The sequence below is a fragment of the Fimicolochytrium jonesii genome (assembly GCF_025526975.1).
Source record: "Fimicolochytrium jonesii strain JEL569 chromosome Unknown EV422scaffold_2, whole genome shotgun sequence".
Taxonomy (NCBI): Eukaryota; Fungi; Chytridiomycota; class Chytridiomycetes; order Spizellomycetales; family Powellomycetaceae; genus Fimicolochytrium; species Fimicolochytrium jonesii.
This window is the reverse complement of record NW_026515669.1, coordinates 2,120,519-2,143,490: the sequence shown is the minus strand read 5'-3', so window position 1 is coordinate 2,143,490 and position 22,972 is coordinate 2,120,519. Positions and strand designations below refer to the sequence as shown.

General features: G+C 51.4%; 8 protein-coding genes across 8 annotated transcripts; 4 read left to right on the top strand and 4 right to left on the bottom strand.

Moving 5' to 3' along the window:
- Positions 1-96: 96 nt before the first annotated feature.
- Positions 97-782, bottom strand: EV422DRAFT_516148 (uncharacterized protein). The gene is made up of 2 exons (XM_053069362.1): positions 517-782; positions 97-420 (listed from the first exon to the last, which is right to left on the bottom strand). The coding sequence occupies exons 1-2, from the start codon at positions 575-577 to the stop codon at positions 230-232; spliced, it is 252 nt and encodes an 83-aa protein (XP_052929773.1). The 5' UTR covers positions 578-782; the 3' UTR covers positions 97-229.
- A 2,760-nt stretch (positions 783-3,542) lies between these two features.
- Positions 3,543-4,746, top strand: EV422DRAFT_161410 (uncharacterized protein). The gene is made up of 5 exons (XM_053064986.1): positions 3,543-3,698; positions 3,765-3,938; positions 4,010-4,222; positions 4,337-4,648; positions 4,721-4,746. Exons 2-4 carry the CDS (start codon positions 3,767-3,769, stop codon positions 4,444-4,446), a joined length of 495 nt encoding a protein of 164 aa, XP_052929772.1. The 5' UTR covers positions 3,543-3,698; positions 3,765-3,766; the 3' UTR covers positions 4,447-4,648; positions 4,721-4,746.
- Positions 4,155-5,489, top strand: EV422DRAFT_161388 (uncharacterized protein). Its single transcript, XM_053064985.1, has 4 exons — positions 4,155-4,222; positions 4,283-4,648; positions 4,721-4,976; positions 5,056-5,489. The coding sequence occupies exons 2-4, from the start codon at positions 4,586-4,588 to the stop codon at positions 5,352-5,354; spliced, it is 618 nt and encodes a 205-aa protein (XP_052929771.1). The 5' UTR covers positions 4,155-4,222; positions 4,283-4,585; the 3' UTR covers positions 5,355-5,489.
- Positions 5,490-6,492: 1,003 nt separating this feature from the next.
- Positions 6,493-7,827, top strand: EV422DRAFT_503582 (uncharacterized protein; the record flags this gene model as incomplete). Its single annotated transcript, XM_053068354.1, has 1 exon — positions 6,493-7,827. The coding sequence occupies one exon, from the start codon at positions 6,493-6,495 to the stop codon at positions 7,825-7,827; it is 1,335 nt and encodes a 444-aa protein (XP_052929770.1).
- A 394-nt stretch (positions 7,828-8,221) lies between these two features.
- Positions 8,222-10,461, top strand: EV422DRAFT_161288 (uncharacterized protein). The gene is made up of 4 exons (XM_053064984.1): positions 8,222-8,504; positions 8,583-9,362; positions 9,456-9,846; positions 9,909-10,461. Exons 1-4 carry the CDS (start codon positions 8,441-8,443, stop codon positions 10,312-10,314), a joined length of 1,641 nt encoding a protein of 546 aa, XP_052929769.1. The 5' UTR covers positions 8,222-8,440; the 3' UTR covers positions 10,315-10,461.
- A 1,521-nt stretch (positions 10,462-11,982) lies between these two features.
- EV422DRAFT_503580 (uncharacterized protein) lies at positions 11,983-12,541 on the bottom strand (the record flags this gene model as incomplete). The annotated part of the gene is made up of 2 exons (XM_053068353.1): positions 11,983-12,023; positions 12,058-12,541. The coding sequence occupies 2 exons, from the start codon at positions 12,539-12,541 to the stop codon at positions 11,983-11,985; spliced, it is 525 nt and encodes a 174-aa protein (XP_052929768.1).
- Positions 12,542-15,385: 2,844 nt separating this feature from the next.
- Positions 15,386-16,404, bottom strand: EV422DRAFT_161270 (uncharacterized protein). Its single transcript, XM_053064983.1, has 2 exons — positions 16,383-16,404; positions 15,386-16,317 (listed from the first exon to the last, which is right to left on the bottom strand). Exon 2 carries the CDS (start codon positions 16,237-16,239, stop codon positions 15,418-15,420), a length of 822 nt encoding a protein of 273 aa, XP_052929767.1. The 5' UTR covers positions 16,240-16,317; positions 16,383-16,404; the 3' UTR covers positions 15,386-15,417.
- Positions 16,405-17,879: 1,475 nt separating this feature from the next.
- On the bottom strand, positions 17,880-21,008 carry EV422DRAFT_601352 (uncharacterized protein; the record flags this gene model as incomplete). The annotated part of the gene is made up of 1 exon (XM_053073698.1): positions 17,880-21,008. The coding sequence occupies one exon, from the start codon at positions 21,006-21,008 to the stop codon at positions 17,880-17,882; it is 3,129 nt and encodes a 1,042-aa protein (XP_052929766.1).
- Between the last annotated feature and the right edge of the window lie 1,964 nt (positions 21,009-22,972).

The following is a 22,972-nucleotide window of genomic DNA, read 5'->3' as shown; positions in this document are numbered from 1 at the left end:
CTCTAGAGGCAACTGTCAGGTGGTATGGAACCAGATCCTGCAAGTGAGGACAACAAGGCTTCAGGCGAACTCATGAGAGTCGAGTGACGTTAGTGATGTCGGTTCACATATTGCACCCAGAACGAAATGGCTTCCAGCATGTCTTGTAGGGTCCCAGAGAACCACTCACAGTGTTTTTTTGATGTTCTGCAACCACAGCTGATTTTTCCCAACCATTTACCTTGGGCCTTCAGCTCGGTGTGAATGAGGTTCTTGCAAAATCTGTGCCTCTTGACTCTCCATTGACCATCAGCTCGGGAGCATGGCCGCAACTTTTTGCCCATTGTTGTAGGCGCTTACTGATTCCAACTCCAGCTCCGGTGCAACCGATCTTCCAGCATGGTTGGCTCTGACGGCAGCATGCAACTTTTGCACAGATGTGTGAGTGCTGATGTATGCTCGAAGCATATCTTTGACTGGACGGTCCATTTGATCAACTTACTGTATCTCGCCTTGTTTGTTACCTATATCTTTCAGAAATAAAAAGAACTGCAAGCGCGGTTGCTACGTGGACGGCCCCCGCCGCCGAGGCTCCCATTTCAAGGCAGTCCCATGCGTATCGCTATAGGTCGGTTTGCCGGGTGTTCTATGATCAAGGTCCTAGCGCCGTCATCAGTCTCCACGTATGAGTATATCGTCTGCCCGCAGCTGTCTCCGTTATATGAGTAGAGGTATGATACGTTCTCAAAACGCACACGGTCGTCTTCGAGTTCGACCCATAGGCGCCCCAAGCACAACTTTATGTCAGGAGCCACCTCAATGGTGGCTTCAACGCTACCAGGGGAGTGGACACATGCCCAGCGCGTGGACAACTGCAAATTCGGGGAGACCAGACGGCACCGGGGGAAGCGAAAGGGCTTCCCATCGCTCATACGGGTGTTAGCGAACGCTTTTTCCATGCGAAATCGGTCGTCCACAGCGGCCATTCTATAGATCTCGTAAAGGACCTCAGCCGGGAGGGTGGCCATGCCAAAGGCTTTCACCGAGTTCATAGAGCAGCTGGAAATTTCCGATGTCATGTTTTCAGAAAGACTGAGGGTGGGTGGGACGAATTTACTGATGAAATAGAAAAAAAGTTCGCCGACTGAACGCACTTCCCTCGCCCCACATGTCTTGTCTTGTGCATCGGGTTCGTGGTAAGCGTTCGACCCTCCCCCCTTCAGCTAACGGCGACCGTAGGTGCCATATTACGTAGCGGGCAAAGATCAGGGGTTATCCGTCCCCGCATTCCTCCCAGCAAGACCCTCCTGGCACCATCGTTACTTATGCTTTTGCTGTGCATTGCTTTGAAGACGTGCGATTGGGATGCTGTATGTTCGGAGGGACGTTGGTCTATCATGTCCCAGGCGCTCCGGACGTGACAGGGAAGTCACTTAGCACGACTTTCAGCAAGTTGGTCTCATCTGATTAGCCCTTGATAGTCTCTGCGCCGGGGCAAGTTCACGGGGTCGGTTCGTCCAAATCCTTCAACGTGCCTCCCAGTTCAGTAATGAAATGGAGTTTACGGACAGTCCGCGAGCCACTCGCCGCTCCCATACACACACAAAGCCTCGGTCGTGTACCGCATCACTATGGCTTCCCATCTACCCACATCCGTAGTCCATTCGCCATATTCATCGAGGGACCACCACCGACGACATTGTCCAGAAAGAACAAGCCCGCGACGTGTGGTTATTTCAGTGTCAGCTTGTCTAGCATCGTCACAGAACATCCGCTCACACCAACCGGCTCGTAACTTCGGGTCACCACTTAAAGTGGAAGGGCGCGATGTCGAGCATAGTGAAGGGTCCAATCACAATTGCTGATGCGGTCCGACATGAGCTATGGGCTGATGCAAAGGAAATAGATTTCGCGCAGCGCAGGCACTTCGTACCGGAATGCCACTCACGTCCATGTGGCACATCTATAAGTATGGAGCTGTACAGGCCATCAGGACCGCTCCCTACCGCTACGAACTCCACCGCTCTCATATGTTGAAGACATTGCGGGCTCGCTTTTCCAGTGGTACGATGGCCAATGGCCTTGGGGATTGAAGCCCTAGCTCTAGCAGCATCATTTCAGGAAGGTCGGGTGCTTCCAGATCTAGCACATCCTACGTCAAGGACGCAGCCGTTAGGTTTTTCAAGTGACTGCGAATGCCGGCTTAGGGTACGGAGAAGTCTGCCGAATGGACGCTATCTATGTTTGAGCTCAATATACTATCTGTGGACCACATACATCCATCCATCTTCAAAGGGCGCTCGCGCGTAACTCACAAAATATGCTCAGATGTTCTGTCGTGGTCGCATTGATCTCGTGAAATCACAAGGGACACATGAGGAACCTTGTATTATGATGCTTTGATTACGGCTTCACTATTCCCCGATGTGGACACGACATTCTTGCACATGGAGGAGACACATACACCCCTAGGATCGATAGTCGAGCTGGATGATGGACCCACCACAACAAATTTCGAGGATTCGGATCAAAAATAGCACGATGGTTGTCAACTGGAGCAGCAAAATGGACTCAAAACAAACAGACCTGGCCTGATGCTAAAGCATGCCCCAACCCTAACCCTAACCCCATGCGGCCTCGGCAACTGAATCCGTGTGCAGACCCCCGAGCTCATGGGTTTGCAAACTGGGAGATTGAATTCGAGCGAGCCCCGGCGGCCAAGCTCGTCACTGGGCAGGAGCGAACTTGCAAATGATTTGAATGGAGCACATAGGAATAGGGACGTTCCACAACGCCGATGATATAGGCCCCTGCAAGCCGCACCTTCTGGATCGCATGCCACATTCTCGCTATGAAGCTAATGGCAGCCTTCATCCATCGCTATTGGCCATGACGTTTTCCACTACATTTGTCAGGAAGCAACCTGCCGCTTGCCTTGTGATAAAAAAAACCGTCATAACCAACAATTGAGACGCAGTCCTTTAATCCTTGGGAAATGCCCTCCTTGCACTGAGTGCTTAACAAACCGTCCTGCGAGCGGTGTGTTGTAACACCTAACGAACTGCGATAAATTGTTGAGCGATGAATGTGTGGCCCTACATTGAATATGGAGTGCGCGAAAATAGCAGGAAGGAGGGAGATCCTGGCGATACGTTATGATAATTCCTCATTCTATTTGAATCTGCCCGACAACGAGGTGTCCCCCGAATGATTTCTTTCTAGCCTCACTCAATACTTGGTTAAAAACCCCGAAACTTTTTCGGTGTTAGAGATACTTGCGTTCCGGCGGAGACCGTACTTGAACCGCCAAGAGTGCCAGTGGCGATGCGGGCGGAAAAAGGGGTTGTCACACTAGTTTGGGCAGTCCTCATGGTGATATCGCAAACTAGTGCAGCTTGTCTGACACCTACTTAACCGGGGATGGGTACCAACTTTCGGACCAGAATGTGCGGTTGTATTTTACTTCAAATTATTAGAATAACACAGGGGTGGGGAAAGTAAGGTTCGTGGGTTTTCTTTGTAGAACAACTGAAGATGCTCGCGATCTGTGGCCCCCTGCCGATCCGGAGGTTTCCCCGACATTCTCCGCGACGGTGTATCCTGGAATGCCCAAAGCCTGAGAGTTTCTACAAAGCGTGCTGTCAAAATTGCTATCGCATCGCGTGATGGTGCAACTGGATCTTGCAATTGCAAGGAGTCCTGTTCTCACATCTGGCCAAGTGACAGCGGCTAGATTCTACCCATCCCGTATACAGCGATCTTACTGATTGCCGCTTTATATGTAGGAATGAAGTCCCTCAAGATTCCGTTAACGGTGAGTCAGGCAAAGGCCATTGTCTGGCTCATCTTGGGGACGGTTTGGTGCCTCTATGTTACATCGACCATCTACTCGTATGCCCATCAAGGAACGGTGATCAGCACGTATTACGATACAGAGACAGGGGCTTTCCATCTCCCTCGTGAGTGCGCATTTCCATCGCTGAGGGCCTACTCCGCAGCTAATGTGCGTGCATATGGATATTCTCCGCAGCCATTGTCATCTTCGTCCAAGGAAATTCGCCAACAGCTCCGAACATTGGTTTCAATTGGGTCGGCGATACAACCAATTACGCGACGACTGTTTCCGTATCTCCCGGAGGGTCAACAGATCCTTTGAAGTCTGTGTTTGAAGTTAGCACTCTGATCAAACCGTGCACTCGGGCGCCAACTATCAACTGTACGTTTGTGCAATTGGATCCTACAGGCAAGTACCCTTTGATACCAAAGCTCTTCGAATCGGGCCCCTCACAGTGAAGCATCGCAGAGACGGGCAGGATCCGGTCAGAACCCTTTCAATTGATGATGTACACTTCGTCAGACATCACCCTCTCCATTCAAGCATCCATTTTTGGTAATGACAGTGGGCCAATTGCGGAATCTTTGGGGGACGACCTGACAAGTGTTACACTCAGGATCTCGATACATTGACCCGCGATTCAGCGAAAATGTTCAATATCCAAGTTCTGATCCGGAAGATCTGTTGAATATTCCCCGATTAGCGAAGCGCCCCAACATTCTTCAAACGTCAGCTGGGGGCGTGGGAAATGTGCAGAACTTGCAGTTGACAATGGTTCAATATACTGAATATCCGGGACCCTGGGCAAGCTTTTGGCCTGATTTCATTTCGAAGGTGAAGAACTGCGGAAGGTCAATACCATCCCTGTCGATATGCAGTCCCCTCATAATGATTTCGCGATGATAGAGGATTCAGGAACCGCGAACGGAATACTTTTACCAACTGTATTCGACATCATCTTTCACGGGATTGAACGTCGATCGCGGAAACAACGGGAATCTTACTGCTATCATTCTGAACTCGGGCCCACGATATACGATTGTTCAAAAAGAAATCGGAACCCAGAAAGCCACTGACATCATCAACAGTATATCCGCTCCGTTCGGTCCCATCACCTCCCTCCTCACCATCTGTTTCGGACTGGGCATGTATAGAACACATGGTAAGCACCACAAGACCGTACTTGCATGAGGATATAAAGATAGAATATCATGCTCATTGTCGGCACTCGTTTCTGCAAGGTCTATTCCAGCAACGGTTACTTTCGCCACGTAAGTGGGTTAGCAGCCAATATACAATTGTGACAAACTCGGTCAGTTCCCCTGATAAGGTGAGCTTTGCGGAGTTGGAGGAACGGGTGAGGGCATTGGAAGGATTTCGGACATTGCTCCGTCAAGAAATTTTGCACATCGACAAGCATCTGCTCCGCCGGCAATCTCAAGCTGTGGGCGTGGCAAATGTTACCCTGAGCCAATCACAGGGCACGATAAAATTTCCGATGCCGGATATTCAAAATGTCCCCCCCGCAACGACGAAGTAACAATATATCAGGGACTTCGTCCCTCAAAAAGAATACCCGACGGACTGCGCAGCGTCATATGGGCAGTTCTTCCTTCCCTAGTGTATGTGTAGCACGAGGCGTTGCCACTTTTTGTAATAGTATGGACGACCAAATCAATCAGATCTGACGTACCAGGAAATCCTTGAGTGGCAATGGAAACTCCAAAGAGAAGGTAATGGCGCTTGAAGTGGCAACATTTGCCGCCGATCGGCCCTCTCCTTCTTGACTCCAAGTCCGGGCTGATTCACTTACAATAGGGGGCGGGGGCAATAGAAGCAAGCCCTATTGCAAACTGTAATCATCCCACCGGTAATCTCCTGGCCCTTGCAATGCCGGGGGTGATATGATATGATATGATATGACATAATAAGCCCGATGCCCACAACACGCTGCATGTCTTTCAAGTTCAAACCTTCCCGGAACGTACCCAGCAGTGTGTGAGGCAAAGAATCACGGGAAGGTGCGAAACCGAAGAATGCGTTGAAAGCTCGGTATTCAAAATTATGGGAGGCAGCGCATATAAACATTGGGCGGCTCGTCTTGTGCACGAGAGCCGGAAGCGCTGGAAGAGCTAGAAGACGCACACATCTACGCGGTATTCTGTCTCGGGTATTGAAATGTTTCCGCGCGGGCTGTTATCACGTCACGCGTCCGTCTTTAGCTCCGCTCCCACTCGGAACATCCGCTTTTTCTTGGTAGAAATTCTGACAGAACTTCGGGGCGGATTGGTAGAACTTCATGGGTGCCAAAACGCTACTATTTATGGGCTGACAACCGCCGTTTCATGTTATTGCGGACCACAGGCGGAACGAGCTGCAATGGTGTGTAGCTTACAGTAGATCGTCCCTCCAGGACTTCGGGTTTATCTGGGGTCAAAGGGTGGCCATAGATACAGCATTTGCGACATTGAAGACAATAGGAGGGTTCAAGTTTCGGCCCTCGAGATTCAAACGAGTTCAGCACATATAGAGCGCCGGTGCTGCTGCCCGATGACCATGTGCCATCGGAATGCACTCATCTCAGCTCAGCTTGGTATTCAATATAAGTGCAGTTCTTGTGGCGCGAAGCCGGAAGACATACACCTGCATTTCAAGTCCAGGCGGCGAAGAGAGCTCACATGTGCCACTCACTGAAGTTCTCAACATTGACTCTGGCGCTCGGGGTCTTCGTATGGCAAACCGCTTTCATCAACACCCAACCCCCTTTTTGTCCTGCGGAAAGTAAGGTATCGGACGCGGCACTGTCAGAATGCTTGTCATCAAGCGGACAAGCCAAACTGGACTGTAACTGCAAAAAGTTTTGGCCAGCTCAAATTGCTTACGGTAAATGTTTGAAACTGTCCACCGTCAATGATGCGAGGGAGCTGGCGGATAGTTGCTCCCGCGCTGCCATCGGACAGGCGGCGCCAACGTCGACCTCGTTGTCACCATCTACTATGATAGCAACCGGAGGTACGGCGACCGAAATAACTTTTCCGGGCCGCGGGGGCGGGGCTACTGTCGGTCCTATCGCTGAGACCACCGAAATCGCAAAGCCTGCCTCTAGTGCAGGCGCAGTGGCAAGCCCACCCCGGACGATGCCTTTGACAACCTCGGTCTTCCCCGCCATGACGACCGGAGTCCTCACTGATGACCAGATTCCGGAAGAAATCAAACGAGCAGCGAATACGGAGCCGTCTATTCTGGTCTCCAGCAACGCTGAATCGTCCTTTACGGATGTTTCCGAGGCCTCGCTGGAAGCCTCGGATGTTTCCGATTTGGACAGCATACGCAGGAAGTTCACGGCCACATCACGGACCCTGCAGAATTTACGGCAAGGGGTTATAACCGTTACGAAGAACGCATTCAAATTGGGTGGTGTGATTACCTGCGTATCCCAGCTGGGACTCCACGCATTCAAGGTCTTCACTGGTGGCTTTTCTGCTGTGGATTCTTCGGGTACGATGCTTGCGGCAGCTATGAGCGATGTCGCATATTCAACCAACCCCGATGTACAAGCATCTGCCGTCAGCAATGGGATTATTGGCGGGGTCAACTGTCTGTCGCCATCCAACTACGGATCTGTCGGACGACGCGATGTGACGGGATTGTCATTGCCGCAGTCGGACAATGACACCCTCTGGTACGGCTTTCACTACAACGCCTCGCACTTTCACCTCGCCGTTTTCAAGAATGGAAAAGCTCGAGCCCTCAGCGTTGCTCCGCTAACCGTAGTGAACTCGCCCACCTTGAGCGTAAAGGTTATCACCGCCGACTTAAGCCCGGTTTCACCGGTCAATAGTGGCGGAAGTTCGGATTCTAGCTCTAGCGGGACCAATACAGGAAACGTGGGATCCTCTGGTTCGAGGAACTCCTATACCAACGAAGCAACAGACTTGGGTTCCAAGTCCCTCAAGGCTCTTATAGGTGGAGTTGTTGCTGGGGCTGCCGGACTCGCTGCAGGCCTAGGATAGGAGAGCAGTTTGCTGATTTGGGGGAGGTGAATGGTTACGGTGTCTGTATCGTAATCTAGGACATTCCACCTATATCGTAATCTCATGGAATGATCTCTGGTGGTTTGAAGAAAAGTAGCGGCACCAGAGCCGAGGATGAGCCGCATTTTCCTCGCTTCACCGTCAATGGGAGCTTGACGGACTTCATTCCTGCATATATAAGGTGGTGCGAAATGGAATTCACTCAGTTCATTCATTGGGATGTATGATTTAGTTCGTGTGTGTCACGATCTAGTAAGGGCCAAACTATCTGCAATAGGTTTAGCGGGACGAGGTTGCGCATCACTACTGTCAAATGGGACGCACATACGACAGCGCGCCGGGGGCATTGTGTGCTGAACGACCAACGCACTCGACTGTACTAACTCTCTGGAGGCTAGTAAACTCCGAATCGTGAAGCAGCCTACGTTCGATCCAAACACCCTACTTACGCATACCACTTTGCATCGCATACCACTTTGCATCGCATCGTTGCAGTTCGCAGAGGCGCTTTGGCTTCGCGTCGACCCACGTTGTTGCAAAGGAGTCCACATACCGACTGTTTAGTTTCCCTTTTGGTCGCTCCGGAACTTCGATGATGCTCTCTCTGGTCTTCAGTACCATTGTCATCGTATGGACTACATCTGTCGTTGCGCGCGGTAAAGTCTAACTGAACCACCTCCATCTCATCTTATGCAGGCCTCGATTCTTATTGACCAGCTTCTCTCCAACGATAGGTGAGGCGGGGTTTTACCCTGCCTGTACTAGATGCGCTCACACGGATGTCGCATGTCTCAGTACATGCACCACTAGCACGTTCCTTCTCCAGATCACGAACGTTGATTCTATCAATAAACAGGCTTTCGGTGATGTTCTCTGTCAGGCCAGCGTTACTGACATCGTAACAGCCGCAGGTAATGGTTCTGCTCAGAGTCCCAGCGCTGGATCTACCCAAAACACAGGGCTGCCAAACAGCCCCGCCCGCAGTGGAGGGGCGAACACGGGTCAATTGAACCCCCAACCCGATCAGAACACAGTCATTGCTGGGACCGCAAACCAGGGTGCGACGGTGGCAAATCCATCGGGAGGTGGGGTTGTCCCAGGGCTAGGTGGAACAGGCGATGCAATTGGTTTGACTCAAGGAAATCAGAATCAAAATCCCGGAGGATCTGGAGGTCTCGGGCAAGGTCAAGGTGGAACAGGCGATGCGACTGATTTGACTCAAGGAAATCAGAACCAGAATCCCGGAGGAACTGCAGGTCTCGGGCAAGGCCAAGGTGGTTCTGGTGGACAACTCGCACAACCCGTTCTACCCCCAATTGGTGGTAGTCCTCCAAATCAGGATACGAACCCGCCTGCAGGTTCTTCACACGAAGATTCAACTTCGGATGTGACAAACCCGTGGTGGCTCTCAGGAAGCGCTGCCGGCGGAGACCCGGATATTGCGATATCGATCTTCACATCGCAAAGAAATGCGCAATGTTTCCGAAACAATGGGTTCGATCTATTCCAAAACGGTATGTACATACGACACCATTCTGCTCATCGCTGCGGCGTGTATGCAAAGAAAAGGGTCGGTGTTCTATGCTCACGTGTAGTTCTCGCCTCAGGTACTTGTTTCTATTGTAGCGCCGGACGGAAGTGGGTCAATCCTGGTTTGGCAATCACCAATGAAGCTGCGGTCAGGAATGGTTTCAACGGCACACTTGATGAAGAGGGGGGGGGAACCATGAAGACTCGCCTCTATAGTCTCGATGGAGTCACGATAAACAAAACGCTCGTCTGGTTTTCCGCGAAGACCGCTTTCCAGACGCCCGCTTGTTTGGATATTCGGCAAGGGGAGGTTTTTCAAATAGACTTCAACTTCGACACAATACCTCGAAAGATTTTCAAAGTTAATGTCGCAAACAATCTGGATTTGATCGTTGGTTTTATCGAATGGCGGAGTGTGCTTGATATTTATATGTGGGAATTCAGTGCCAGCCAACATTTCATCGTACCGTGAGTGAGAATCAAAGATTTGTCCCTATTTGCATGACTTTGACATGATGACATCAACATAGTCAAGAAAATCGAGAGCACCCGGCATGGGTATGGGATGCACCGGCTGGGTCAGGAATAGAGATTCTAGAGCGCACCAGCGGACGCTGCCTGGATATAGGAGGGATCGATCTGTTCAATAATGGTTTGAATCTGATGACTGTCTTTTGCGACGTGACCCCCCACGGTAAACTGTTTCTAGTTGACACTGAACGTCCCCGTCTTCGCGATAGGTACCTGCTTCACTTGCGGCTTGTTTTTCGGCTGGGCGTCGCCACACGCGCTTGTGCCTCACCTCGACGCGCAACTTTCCTACAAATGGGATGGCACCGCGCAGCGACAGCTTGGACAAGGTCCATTCCTCAAAGCGAACGAAATAGGGGCAACAGAGGCCTATGTGAGGCCCATCGCACCAACGGCGGGCGGTGATGGGGCTTGGCGCCCTGTGTGTCTCGATGGCGCAGTCAGTGTAATGGAAGAGGACATATCAAAGCCCGGAAGTCGGAGTCCAAATCAATTATCTGGAGGAGTGTTCTCAGGCGTCACAGGGGTATACGACTTCGATACTAGATTCGGGTGGTGGTCGGAGCGCACAGTGGAGTGGCTCAAGGACCCTGTTGACACCTCCGATGCGGCGTTGATCACGGCGGGAATTCGCACACAGAAGGACGCGACTTGTACAGACCACGGGAAATTCGATGTTTTGCAGGACGGTGGGTCGATTAGATTCGCTCGGAAGTTGCGGTCTTTGACATCAAGTAACACATCTTCTGAGCAGGCATTTGCAGGCGGTGCCCCCCCGGTAGAACTTGGGTGAATCCGTATCTACGATTGACCATGGAAGGTGTACTTCGAAATCTGAGGGCTGGGATCTTCCTGCCCGCCAAGTCGCTGAACAGCGTCGGACCAAGAGATTTTATCTGGAAAGAATATCCATTGCTAGCTAGCGGGGGCCTCCTTCGGGCCCGTGAGGTTGTTAATGGGCGCGATATCGCTACATGCCTGTATGTTGAGCAAGGAGATGTGTTCGATCCAACTGCTACGCAAAAGATGGACATCAGCAATCTGATCGACATGGTTGCTGGAGTTCCAGGTATGCTGTTGCTGTGAAAGCGATTCCTCTCATACGCTAAAAAACGTAATCAATCAATCCATAGGCTTCAGTAAGACTTCTTGGAGAACCCAAAGGAAACGACGTGCCGTCGCTTCTACGTCTGTGAGCGGCTCGCCTATGAAAATCCAAATCGACTGGAGTGGTTGCAACTCCTCTGTGCCGGATGGTGGCGCTCCTCTCGTGGGGAACACGTACTTGGTGTTCGTGCGAAACGATAACTCCACCATCTACAGCGCCGGACAACCATGCGGTCCTTTCTTGGCGCCTAGTAGCGAGATTGTCACCAACCTTTCGCGAAGTGCTCCCATCATTCAAACGTGCTTAGCTGCTCACGTTTCCTCAAGGTCGTCGGAATCGTCAGGGGCATCCACGACGATGAAAGGTCTCGGGGCGTCGTTTATGGCTGCGTTTGCCACTTACTTTCTTTGGCCCTTCTGAGTTACCACAGATCCGTCCAACCCCTTTTGTGCTCCGGTTGACGTTTCGCGCTGTGCCGAACACTGTGCATTGCACTGATTTCATTCTGTAATAGAGCCTGATTGGAATCGTCGTAGAGCTTCTTCGGAGGGTGACCGTCGTTTTTTGTCAGTAAAGCAGGAGGAGGGAATCTACTGACATTGCGCTGCTGGCACGGTGAAATTAAAGCAGTAACGGTAGTCAGGTGTATCCGGACTAGCACAGCATCCACCAGCATCCACAATCAATACCGTCAGGCATCGAGCGTACTACGACGGTGACATGTCCCGGGCCATCCATTCTGTCCAGCACCGGAGCTCCGGAGGCATAGTAATGTGGAGAAAGAGAAGATACATAGATTTCCTATTTACATAGGGCTGCCAATTTGTGAGCGTTAAGGTTCCTCCTCCTTCGGCTCCCACGAAGTGACGGATGTAAAGACCTCCCAGTGCTCTCATTGGGGTGATAAATTCAATAGTGTTGATTCACGTAGTTCACCCAGAATCCGATGGTTTCCTGAAGGTCAGCTAACGGGCCCCGGAACCACTCGCAATGGCCTTTCTGGGTTCTGCACTCACATTGGACGTTTCCCAGCCACTTACCCTTCAACTTCAGCTCGGAATGTATCAAGTTCTCACATAATCTGTGGTGCTTGACCTTCCATTCACCGATCAGCACAGGCGAGCGGCCACACTGTCTTCCCCATTGCGCCAAGCGTTTCTTCACTCCCACCTTGAGGCTGGTGCATCCCACTTTCCAGCGGTCCTCATCCATCGAGTATCTATGTTGCAGACCATTCCTGAATATGTACATAGCGCCTTCCCCATCGGAGCCTGGTCTCATACCACAAAGTAAGCGACGGAAAACAGGCACGGCATTACTGCCTGGAATGCGGCGAGATATCGCGTTGAAGTCATGCTGGATGCCAGCTCCAGCTATAGGTTTGGGGTCCTCTTCGGGACTTTTCCGCTGGCCGGTCTCGTTCCAGCCCTTGTGCCATTCCCATGCAAGTGCAGGAGGCGCAGCCCATAGGACACATAGTGCTATCAGGAGAAGAAGCCATATGCTTGTATGATAAATGAACATTCTTGAGGCCCGGCTCTGACCAAGCTACTTGTATATAGGCTTTTCTTTTTGGGGAAGGCTGATCGTTCCATCCCCCACACCATACTCAAAATGACGGGGAATCTGGTGGCAGATTATGACAAACGTGTGATATTGAGTGGCACCGCTGAGTGCTTCTGGGGTTTGCATCTTTGAGAGCTGCACTCCGTTTGCTCATGTTTAAGGGAACCCGGCTGACCATCTTGAGCCCGCTCGGAGCTAGAAGGAGAAAATGAGAATAGAACCAATGTGCAACAACGAGAAAATGATGTGTTTACCGATGCAGTAGCGGGGTTAGCTGGTCCGAGTCATGGATCTTTTATCAAGAGCGCAATTTCTCTTGCTTTATGCAAGGAGTACTTTCTGGATGCGAATGCCGGGCCTCACTCACATCATTGACCCATGTTGTGCGACTTGAGCAAGGGGCTGCCGCGTCGACGACCCAAGCGTTACCGGCAGTCGTAAGAATATAGCTCGGGACCAATAGGACCGTATGCCCCAGCGGAATATAACAACAGGGGAATATTCTTTCCTTGGTCGTACATACTTTGCCGATGGAAAGTAGGAGGAGCGGAGCAGCCGATGGAAAGTCTGCAGATGTGGCTCCGAGCAGCCAATCGACCGGATAGATCTTTAATGTACGGTGGCGACGAAATGCACGTTGGGAGTGTCTTCATGCCACCACCACAGCTTGGCCACGCTCCTTTGCTGTGTCAAAACGGGTTTAATCAAAAAGAATACAAAGCGGAACCTGTCCTACGCGCGATAGTTGATATTCTAGATACGTAGCCACACCGGCGGTCCAACGCTGTTTGGCTCCGTGCCGACATGCATGAGCGAGGGCGCCCATTGTAGCATACTCCGCGCATCATCGACGCAGAATCAAGGGGACAACGTAACTTCGGTCCATTTTTGGGAGCAAGACTGGGAGGATGATTGGCACTTGGGATTGCCCGAGCTTCGCTTCTGGTTCCTGGTCAGGATTTTCGATCGAACCTTCTTCGAACAAGAGGGACGATTTACGAGGCATACCACAGACAAATGCCCAAGCCAACGCCGCAAAACCAGCAAACGCTAATGACAATCATGTGCTGAAGCTATGGAATAAAACAACGGCCACTTGGATGGTCGGAAAGTGAAAGCATGTGCGAAAGACAGGTGCTGAGATGCTGAGACGTGAAGAGGTATATGGGGTTACTAGATTTCACCCTCGGCTCCGCGTCCGACCAACTTCAAGGATAGTATGCAAGGGAAGCTTCGTTATCTTCAGCGATGCTGCGGGAAATAATCTTTTGGCGCGGGCCATCAAGTAGTTCGCAATGCACTGGCATTCGAGCCGGGTATATAGAGTTGCGATGTGCCTGCCAAACGGAAGATATTGACTGTGAGATCCAGGCTTGAGCCACCAATTGCGGTTGATGCAAGTTGACCAATATAGCTTTCGACCACATAACTGAATACTTCCAAATCACCGTGGTCGCCTGGTATATCAAGAGCCGTAGTCAGAGCGCTCCGTAGCCAGAATTGCGACGGTCCCGTTCCTGTAGGCGACGGTCCCAATCCAGGAGGAGGATAGATATTCATCCTCCTGATCGAGGTTGAATCTTATGAGGGTTGTGTATCTCTTTTGCTACAGGTTTGAATATAATATTCGGCGGTGAACGCACTTCTTTTGCATGTTATAGTAGACGCGGGGATGCGAGAAAGCCCGCCCACATCCAACCCCACATCTCGGAGACCCTCCGATGGAAAACAATGAGTAAGCGAAGGAGGAAAGGAAAGGTACAAAGAATCTCGCTTGGGTGGTGCATGGGTCAAGCTCCCAGTTGGAAATTGACGGCACACTGTCAGTACGAAGGAAAAAGACGGCCTTTTGCGCTGTCAAAGGGTTCTCGGGAACTGCCAGAAGTAGCGAAAGATAGAAGTGCTGCTCCCGCGTCAGTCCATACGTCTCGCTTGTCTTGAGAACTGGAGCTCTGGTAGCTACAAAAGACAGCGTCTCCTGTAACGATGTGACTTTCTTCGAGCGGGTGTAGGGGCACCTCCACTTTCTTGTGTGGGGACATGAACTGAAAGCTGTGCCAAAACCGATGAGATAGAATCTTACCCTTGGGCATCTCTGCCTCGCGGCTCACTTGCGGTTGATACCCTTCGCCATGCGGCTACCGCTGTACTGTGCTACCGTCCACGGTACACACTATTCTTAGCAGGATGCATCTGAGTGTTCCGTCGCTGGAAGAAGAGGCTTGGTTGCCAATTCGCATCGCCGGCAAGGAGTGAGAGGTCACAGCTACTGTTGGCGAGAGCGGAAGTGAAGATCGCCTCTGAAGACGGACGGAACAGGGACGATGACCGTCTTCTATTGCCGTGTACGGGGACAATCCGGTTTGATCATACCCCGTTAGACATCCCTATCGACTCGTTCACCGTCGCCCCCACACCGCAAAGCAGTTGAATAGAACAGCCTCGGCAAGCACAGGTCAAAAGCCGAGAAGCATGCGTGACGCTGGCGCTAAGAACCTCCGCGAGGTTAAACGGCTATGCGACGCTTATCGGGTCAGGCTCATTTGGGGAAGAGTAAGGTCCACATCGGATGGTGATCAGGTCAGTGACGGTCTACCAAATGAATAAGGAGTGATATCGTGACAATTTCGTGCGGGCATTTGATGGAAAAGGGAAAAGGGTGATATTCCAACGGCATATGCCCGTACAAGAAAAGGTTGAAGGTGTACTTCAACTTAAACCACGCAAGGGGCATCGAATGATACTATGTTTGATGATGCCGCACAGATGAAGGGGAATCAATGAAGTATATGAATTGAAAATATGGAGAGCTGAATCTATTCTGTTGCGCGAAGTTACAATTCGTGAGGTACAGTGTTTCGAGGCTCAAGCGCTCGTGCGCTGGCAGGCTTCAGATGATCACGGCAAGGACAACGCCAATCGCACAACTCGTCTCTAGATTCAGACAGAGCACACGCGCCCCATAACCAGTGTTTGGCTACCGAATGCACCGATTCCGTGTCGTCATCTTCCTCGTCTTCGTCATCTTCCTCATCTTCCTCTTCACCCTCCTCGTACTCTCCAGAGTCGTTCCATCCTTCCGGAATCTCATGACCGTCAACCGTTTCGATCAAGCTTGCTCCAAACTCATCGATGTGCACAGTCCACGGCTGAAGCATCCAGCGATTTTTCACTGTGCCACAGTGTACTATCTCTTTGGAAGGGATTTCCGGATACGTGTTCGCACCCCAAATCATGGAGTGAATGCGGAGTTCTTTGTTCGTACCATCGATGGGGATGGTCAAGCTCCGACTGACAAAATCGAGAGGGTAGGTCCGATTGTCTGCTGTGCTGCGTCGTCCAAGATGGTCTTTAATGATGCTCCGGGCTGTCATGAACGCAGCCCGACGAGCAATAAGGTTTCGCCTGCTAGTGCGTATCATGTAGAGGAAGAGCACAAGTTGGTCGTAGTTCATCACTCCCGCTGCGGCTTCCGCAATGCGTTCAAGAACTTCGATTGGCAAGATATGTATCTTCACTATGAGCAAAAAATCATGATGATTGACGTCAGCTTGGGTTCTGGATTTGCTGGAGCAAACTATGTGCAAAGTGTTACCAGGCAGGGAAGTGTGACGACGTGTTTCATGACTCTGGTCAACTGTCAGGGCTGCGTGCATTGCGGCTTCTGGACCAAAGATGGCTTGATATGGCTTGATAGGGAATCGGTGTGCAAAGCGTATCGGAGATTGACCTCGCTGGTATCGGGTCGTGGAGGGTTACCTCGCTGATTTTGAAACAAATCGAGGCGAGTGAGGCTTACCTGGTGTCTGGATAGGTGCTTGCCGGCAGTGGATCGTGAAGGAGCTTTCTTCAGGTGTTACTGGGGCCAGTGCAGTGAGCAGTACAAGGGGACGCCTTCGTACAGAAGACCGGGCGATGTGATGGGCTTTACTTTTGGCTTGAGAAACAGGAGGCCAACACGACGGGTACGGGAGGGGAAGCTCCAGCGAGTTGAGAAACGATCGCCCACAACTTGCTAGGTCGCAGGTCGCAGTCGCAGTCGCAGGACAAGCAGCTTCTTACCATCCCTTTGTACTCTCCTGTCCCTCCATTCTGATCCCACCCACCTTATACTGATGTCAGGATGAACAAGTGGTGGAGGACGGACAAAAACGTCGCGTCATGAGGACGAAAACGGAATGGAAATAAGAAAACCGTGTAGCGAAGGTTGTGAGGGAGAGAGATAAGGGGAAATGGGTTATCGCCCCTGGCACGCGCTGGCTCTCTTGAATGCTCCCCCTGGCAGAGCCCTCCGACGCAAGGCCCATCTTCGTGGATTGCACAGTTGTGTTAATGCATACTTCACCTTGGCAATGGGTTTGCTTCCTGGCCCGTCGGACTATTCTCCACAATGAAAATGTAACAATCTCGAGAATGAAAGTGCGTTTGTACAGTATTGCCTCAGAAGTCTTCCCGACCGACATCTGATTCGAAGGATTGAAGGAAAAGGCAAGATTATGACAGTTTGGTGGCACCTTGCTCGTCCGTATTCCTTAGATCTTGCAAGCTCATGTGCTCACCCCTTCTTATGACGTGGAGCATATGTACAATAGCTATAAGGGGCACCTGCGGATCATTTGTGTAGCAGAGGGGCCCCTGGTGGGAAGTGTAATAGGATTTGGTCGCTAGAGGAGAAAGGGTAACGGCATAAGAAATAGGCGAAAACGGTGAGAAAATTGCCGGCCTCCTGGCGGAATTCCTTCGACGCGTCCCACACATTAATTACAAGACAGTCGTTCGTGTGTGGAACCGAACCGGCCAATGGGAACGCGTTACTGGGATGTCGTAGCCAATTCCCACGGAGCCTCCTCCTTGAATCGGCATGTGGTGGGAAATTCACCCTACGTGTCATGAACAATGGACCTCCGGCGGCCTGATGCAGACACACACTTGGCAGTCATGGCAGCCCGATCCTTAGTCATTTGTCTACATCGCAAGCCCTGGTACATGTAATTAAATGAAAACGACGTCACTCGGAAGGTCATCGACGCAGGGGGATGTCGCAGCCCCGGTAGGTGAGCCATCACATTGCAGACTATGCCTCTCCAAAGGTAGGTGAACTCGTATGGGACGGGCAGGTGGACTCGTGAGAGTCAGCGCCGGTCCGAGATGTATGGGCTTCGCGCATATTTGAAGGGATTCCGCACGCCCTTGGAAACATACTGCATTAGGTCTCTCTCTACAGTGCATCGTTCAGGTCGGTCATCGAAGTAGCCCCATGAGGCGCATTGCGGCAACAGTCCGTACTGAGGATTGCTCACATACACGCTGCCGCAGTTCCAATTACCTGAAGCCCAGCGTAACCACAACTGTTCTTCCCGTTAATATCAACCCCTTTGGAGTAGGTGAACCTTGAATCTCGCTTGAGCTTCTGGCTGAAGTCGTGTTGACGGATCTGGTGGGCTTCAGTCTTCTGCCAGTCGAAGAAAGCTTCCCATAGCGGCTTGCTGTGCACCTTGTACTCTGCACCGATTTGACACTTTTCTTCTAGGAACTTCCCAACCATATCTTGTGATTCCTTGTAGTCCCGATTGTATTGAGCGATTTTGTCCGGGACCTCGTCAAGCCCCTCCTCCTGCCACACGTAATAATATCGTATAAGCATGTGCATGAAAGCGACTTTCCAAGGCCCGTCGATCTTGTCTTTAACGCTCTTGTCCATCTCAAACACAGCATCTCCTTGGGCATCTTGAATCAAGTGTTCGATGGGCTCAACTGATGCGTTTCCTTCCTTGTGGGCTATCCTGCCAATCTTGGCCACAAACTGGCTTTCAAAAGGAACCATTCGGATCTTCCGCCAGATTCCGTGGTCCGTCCCTTTTATGGTCAAGGGGTTGTTCGTGCAGAGGATCATCTTGAAATGAGGATAGAACTCTCGCGCCTCTTTGAACAATGGGCGGTAGTCTATCTTGTCACCACCCAGTGAGCTCTTCAGAAGCGATTCGTTGACGCTTTCGCCAGAGTTTGTTTCCTGCATGGCAACCATACGTGCCCCAACTGCTTTGTTCATTCCTGGAGTTGCGTTGTCAGCGGGAGGTGACTTTTGGGTCAACATCGTGGCCTTCATCGAAGCTGCGTACTGACCCAGAGCCGCAGCGACAAGCGAGAGCAGCGTACTCTTGCCGTTCGCTCCGCCTCCGATCCACACATGGAACTTTTCGTCGCGAGTATCCCCAGAAACACAAGATCCCAGGAGCTTGAGTACGTAGTGGCGAACCGCATCATCGGGAAGAATCTTGCTGATAAAGGCGAGCACGTCGCCGACGTCTTCTTCGATTGGCTCACCGTACTCGTAATGCACAGTCATGCTGACATAGTCGTTCGGCTCCCCTTTTCGAAACATGCGCTCCCTCAAGTCAAAGACCCCATTGGCAAAACCGATCAGATACCGGTTCCCATCCAGGTTCCGTTCGAGCTCATCGCTGCGTTCGTTGAAAAACAACGCACATTCGTCAACAAAACCCCGCTGGCTCCCATGGTTTTGGAAGCTCGTAATGAGCTTGTCGATGTTGAACGCAATCTTCCATGAGACCTCGTCGCCCTGACTGTAGAGCTTGCGCGCTCTGAGGTACGGTTCGAGGTTCTCATCGGACGAGAGGTAGCGCATTAGGTATGCCGCGCCCGGGTCATACTTCCAGCGGTGGCAGTTGAACACGTGCCAAGCAGCTTGTCTTTCCCGATTGCAGATAAAGAGAGCGCCTTTAGAGTGGTACAGGTACTTTGCGTACGCCGAGTGCGTTCCTCGAAATGTACTCTTGAACAGCCGGTTGGCCTCCGCGTCCTCGAAATGCTGTGTCTCGTCTTTGATCTCGTCTATGAATGGGGTGTTGCCCGCTAAAGTCCCGCTGTCAACAATGAAGGTGCGCTTGTCTACATACTGGAAGAGCACGTTGGTCACACTGCTTGGCAGCTGTAGACCAGAAGCACCGGACGGAAAGAACAGCGCAGGATCTTGCCTGCAGCCGACAAAGCACCCGTTAGAATTCGCGATGAGATAGTTCTCAGGACGGTCGTGCTCCTTTTGATGACTGGGACAGTGAGTGTTCTCCTGCAGCACGCACACCCAGCCAACTCCACTTTTGCGAACCTCTGCGGGCTTGAACTTCAAGTTCATACTCGGGAGCGTTTTTGCCAGGGCGCGAACTCCAGACGCAAACGCCTTCCTTCCCTTGTCTGAAGATTCCACATGGAAGACCTTCGTGTACGCTTCCGAAAGCTCTTCCGGCAGATCGCAGAGAGGGATACTCCGGGTAGGCACCTTACTGCATTCAAAGCTTGGACACTTGAAGCGACACCCATAGCTGGAGATGACGATGTAGGGATTGTTGCTCCCGTGGGTATCGCCTTTGATGTAGCACCTGCGGCTCTTCGTACTGAAAATGAGAGCTTTCTTGGCCCTTTGTACAATGATCGAGTGAAACTGCTCCGTCAGCCCGTACTGGGAGGAGAAAAAGCTGGTCGCTTTCCCTAGCACCGCGCTGTACTCCGGTCCTGAAAACACCTCTGTGTTGCTGTTGCAATCGACTGTCATGTCGCTCTCCTCGGCTGAAACTCCCCTCTTCAATGCTTGTCGGGGGACTTTCGCAGTTCTACGCGATTGAAGGTCTCCATCAGCCTCGTCACAAAGCAAGGTCACTGTTGCATGAGGCTGTGGAATGATGCTGTAGTCGTCTAGATCCTCTCTCCGAATCGCGCGCCGCTCAAGTGAAACACTGTCCACGGGGGTATAAGCGTACCGGAAGGATCCAGCGCCGAATCGCGCTTCGTATGGCTCAACATCGGCGCCTTTCAAGCTGCTTCCCTTGTGACATCCAAGCAGGCGGAGGCCCTGACCATTGTAGACCGAAGTGTCGAGACACTTATCTGCTTTGTCCACTGCAAGACATGCCTTTGTGATCAGTCGTACCCGCAAACGCTCACATAGGAAGACCGCAACTTCTTTCGTCACGACAATGCCGGGACAGTTGACATGAATTTTCTGGGCGCAGCCAACAGAGACCAGAAGAGGCGTATCTCCATAATCGGCACCGTAGGATGCAACAAGTTCGTCCCTGATTCCCTGCACGACGGTTTGGTTGGTCAGCAAAATATCGTCATCGGTTCCGACTTCGTGAAGCTTCACATCCCAATCGAAGAACAGTCGAAATCGACCATCTTGTGGTATGCGTTCACACAGAACGCATGGGCTCGCCCGAATGTCGTCACCTGCCTGCTGAATCACAGCGAAGAGTATGTCGTAGAGATCCCTGCGCTCCTTTTCAGAGGGCACGCTCAACCTTGCAAATATTCCAGTGAAGCCCGGGAAGTTGAAGTGCGTCTGATGTGCTTGGGAGCTCTTGTCCATGCGCAACTGCCTGACCAAGCTTTTGTATGCGTCAGTTGTCATCGCAATCTTATTCTCGTCCTCATTGCCTAACTTTGGGCAACGTTTTTTATTCTCGAGTTTCAAACGCGTTTGCTTTCTCGAGTTGCCCATGTCCTGTATGCGATCCCCTTGCCCTGCTCCACATCCAAACCGCAGAGGCGAAGTTACCAGATTACCAGACGGCTGGTATCTTTGCTGGTAGTTTCGGCACACGAAGGCTTCAGAAAAGTCGAGTGCCGTATAGCATCTGGTAATCTGGTAACTTCATATCAAGATTTTGATCTGGAGAATTATTCCATTAGAAGAGATTGTTGTTTCTCACTTTCTTTTCCTGTGACAGAAATGGCTTTGGAAGTTACCAAGTTACCAGATGATGTAGCGCAATCGATATTCTCGACTCGTTTTCGATGTTTTCGCGCGGAGCAGATACCGGATAAGATACCAGGGCTGTCGGGGTTCTGGTATGCACATCTGGTACTTTCTCCATTCCATTAACGATGTTAAAGTAGTCCTCCGCACGCCCCAGGCTTTCGGGCACGGCGTCTGGCGAGCTTGCTTGGCATTGAGTCAAGCGCCACTTCGTCCGTGGCGCTAAAAGCAATGATAGGTCGCGTCAACTTTTAAGCTTCTCAAACGCAAGCGGGACCCCCTAGTTCACCAGGGTGCATGCGTAGAAGGTAGAGAGGTGAAATGCTTCGGTACGTTGAATTCCTGGACATCTCCCTGCCTCCGCTGCCTCATCCATTGTGCGAGGTGGTGTTGCTTGCCGGGAGATCAAGTTGCTCGGCAGACCCCCATGGATGCTGAGGGTTCCGGCCACTTTGACGCAGGGTCTCGATTGATTCTGGCTATTTCTTACCATCAATCCCCGCCGTGAGTGTTGGCCAGCACTAGTTTGTCAGAAATGTACCTGGGAACCAAACTTACCAGATTACCAGATGGCTGGTATATTTGCTGGTAACTTCGGCACACGAAAGTGCCAAATTCGTCGAGTGGGGTGGAGCATCTGGTAACTTGGTACTTTCATTTCAAGATTTTGACCTGAAGATTTGAAAGGAGGAAAGTTTTTTTAATTTTTCACTGTCACTTCTTGAGAACGGAAAGGTGTTCCGAAGATACCAGATTTACCAGCTGATCCCCGCAATCGATTTCCGACAGTCGTTTTCGATGTTTTCGCGCGGCGAAGTTACCAGACCAAGATACCAGGCAGTGCAAGATCTGGTATTCTCAAATGGTACTTTTCGACGAACGATTTTCAAGCGGTGTTTGTCAGTGGTTCTTCCACCGTAAGTACCCCGAGAGCGATTCCTCCCCGCAACATAACCGAGCTCTTCGTTGATTCTGACATCGCGAAGCTCACACCTCAGTCAGGGAAGACCCAAGCCTATCTATTGAGGCATGTCGGCTGAATGCGGTTCCCAGTCCGCTACATCACATAGAGAGATGTGGTCATAGAGAACTCGAATAGCGGCTTCGTAACATCGAATCGCCGCCTCCATCCTCATCCACGTCGCGACTGTGGACAACATAAACCGTCGTGCAAACCCGTTGCTTGCAACGTTGATGATTGGCATGCGATGCGGAATTTGTTCGCGACAAAGGGCCTGCAAGGCAACGTGGTAAGAATCACTCACGCATAACAACATTTCCATCAGCGACAACACCTTTTCTCATCTTCTCTATCCTGATAGGCATCTTACCTGTATACTTACCGCCGTCAGCAAGAAGCATAGCGGTGGACCTACTGATCTTGAGCAGCTGTGCGAGAGATCGCAAGCTAGAAGCCTGGAACCTCTTGCTTACGCCGTGGAGGTCATAAGTTGCAATGTAGTCGTATCGTGAGGCAGGCATGGACGACAGTTTGTTGCGTTGTTTAGAGTCGGTCCACAAATAAATTCAATGTTTCTGGGGACGCACTACCCTCGTTGACGCAGTAAGGCCGTCCGAAACTTGAGCCGCTTCCGAACCATCAGTGACGGAGGCTC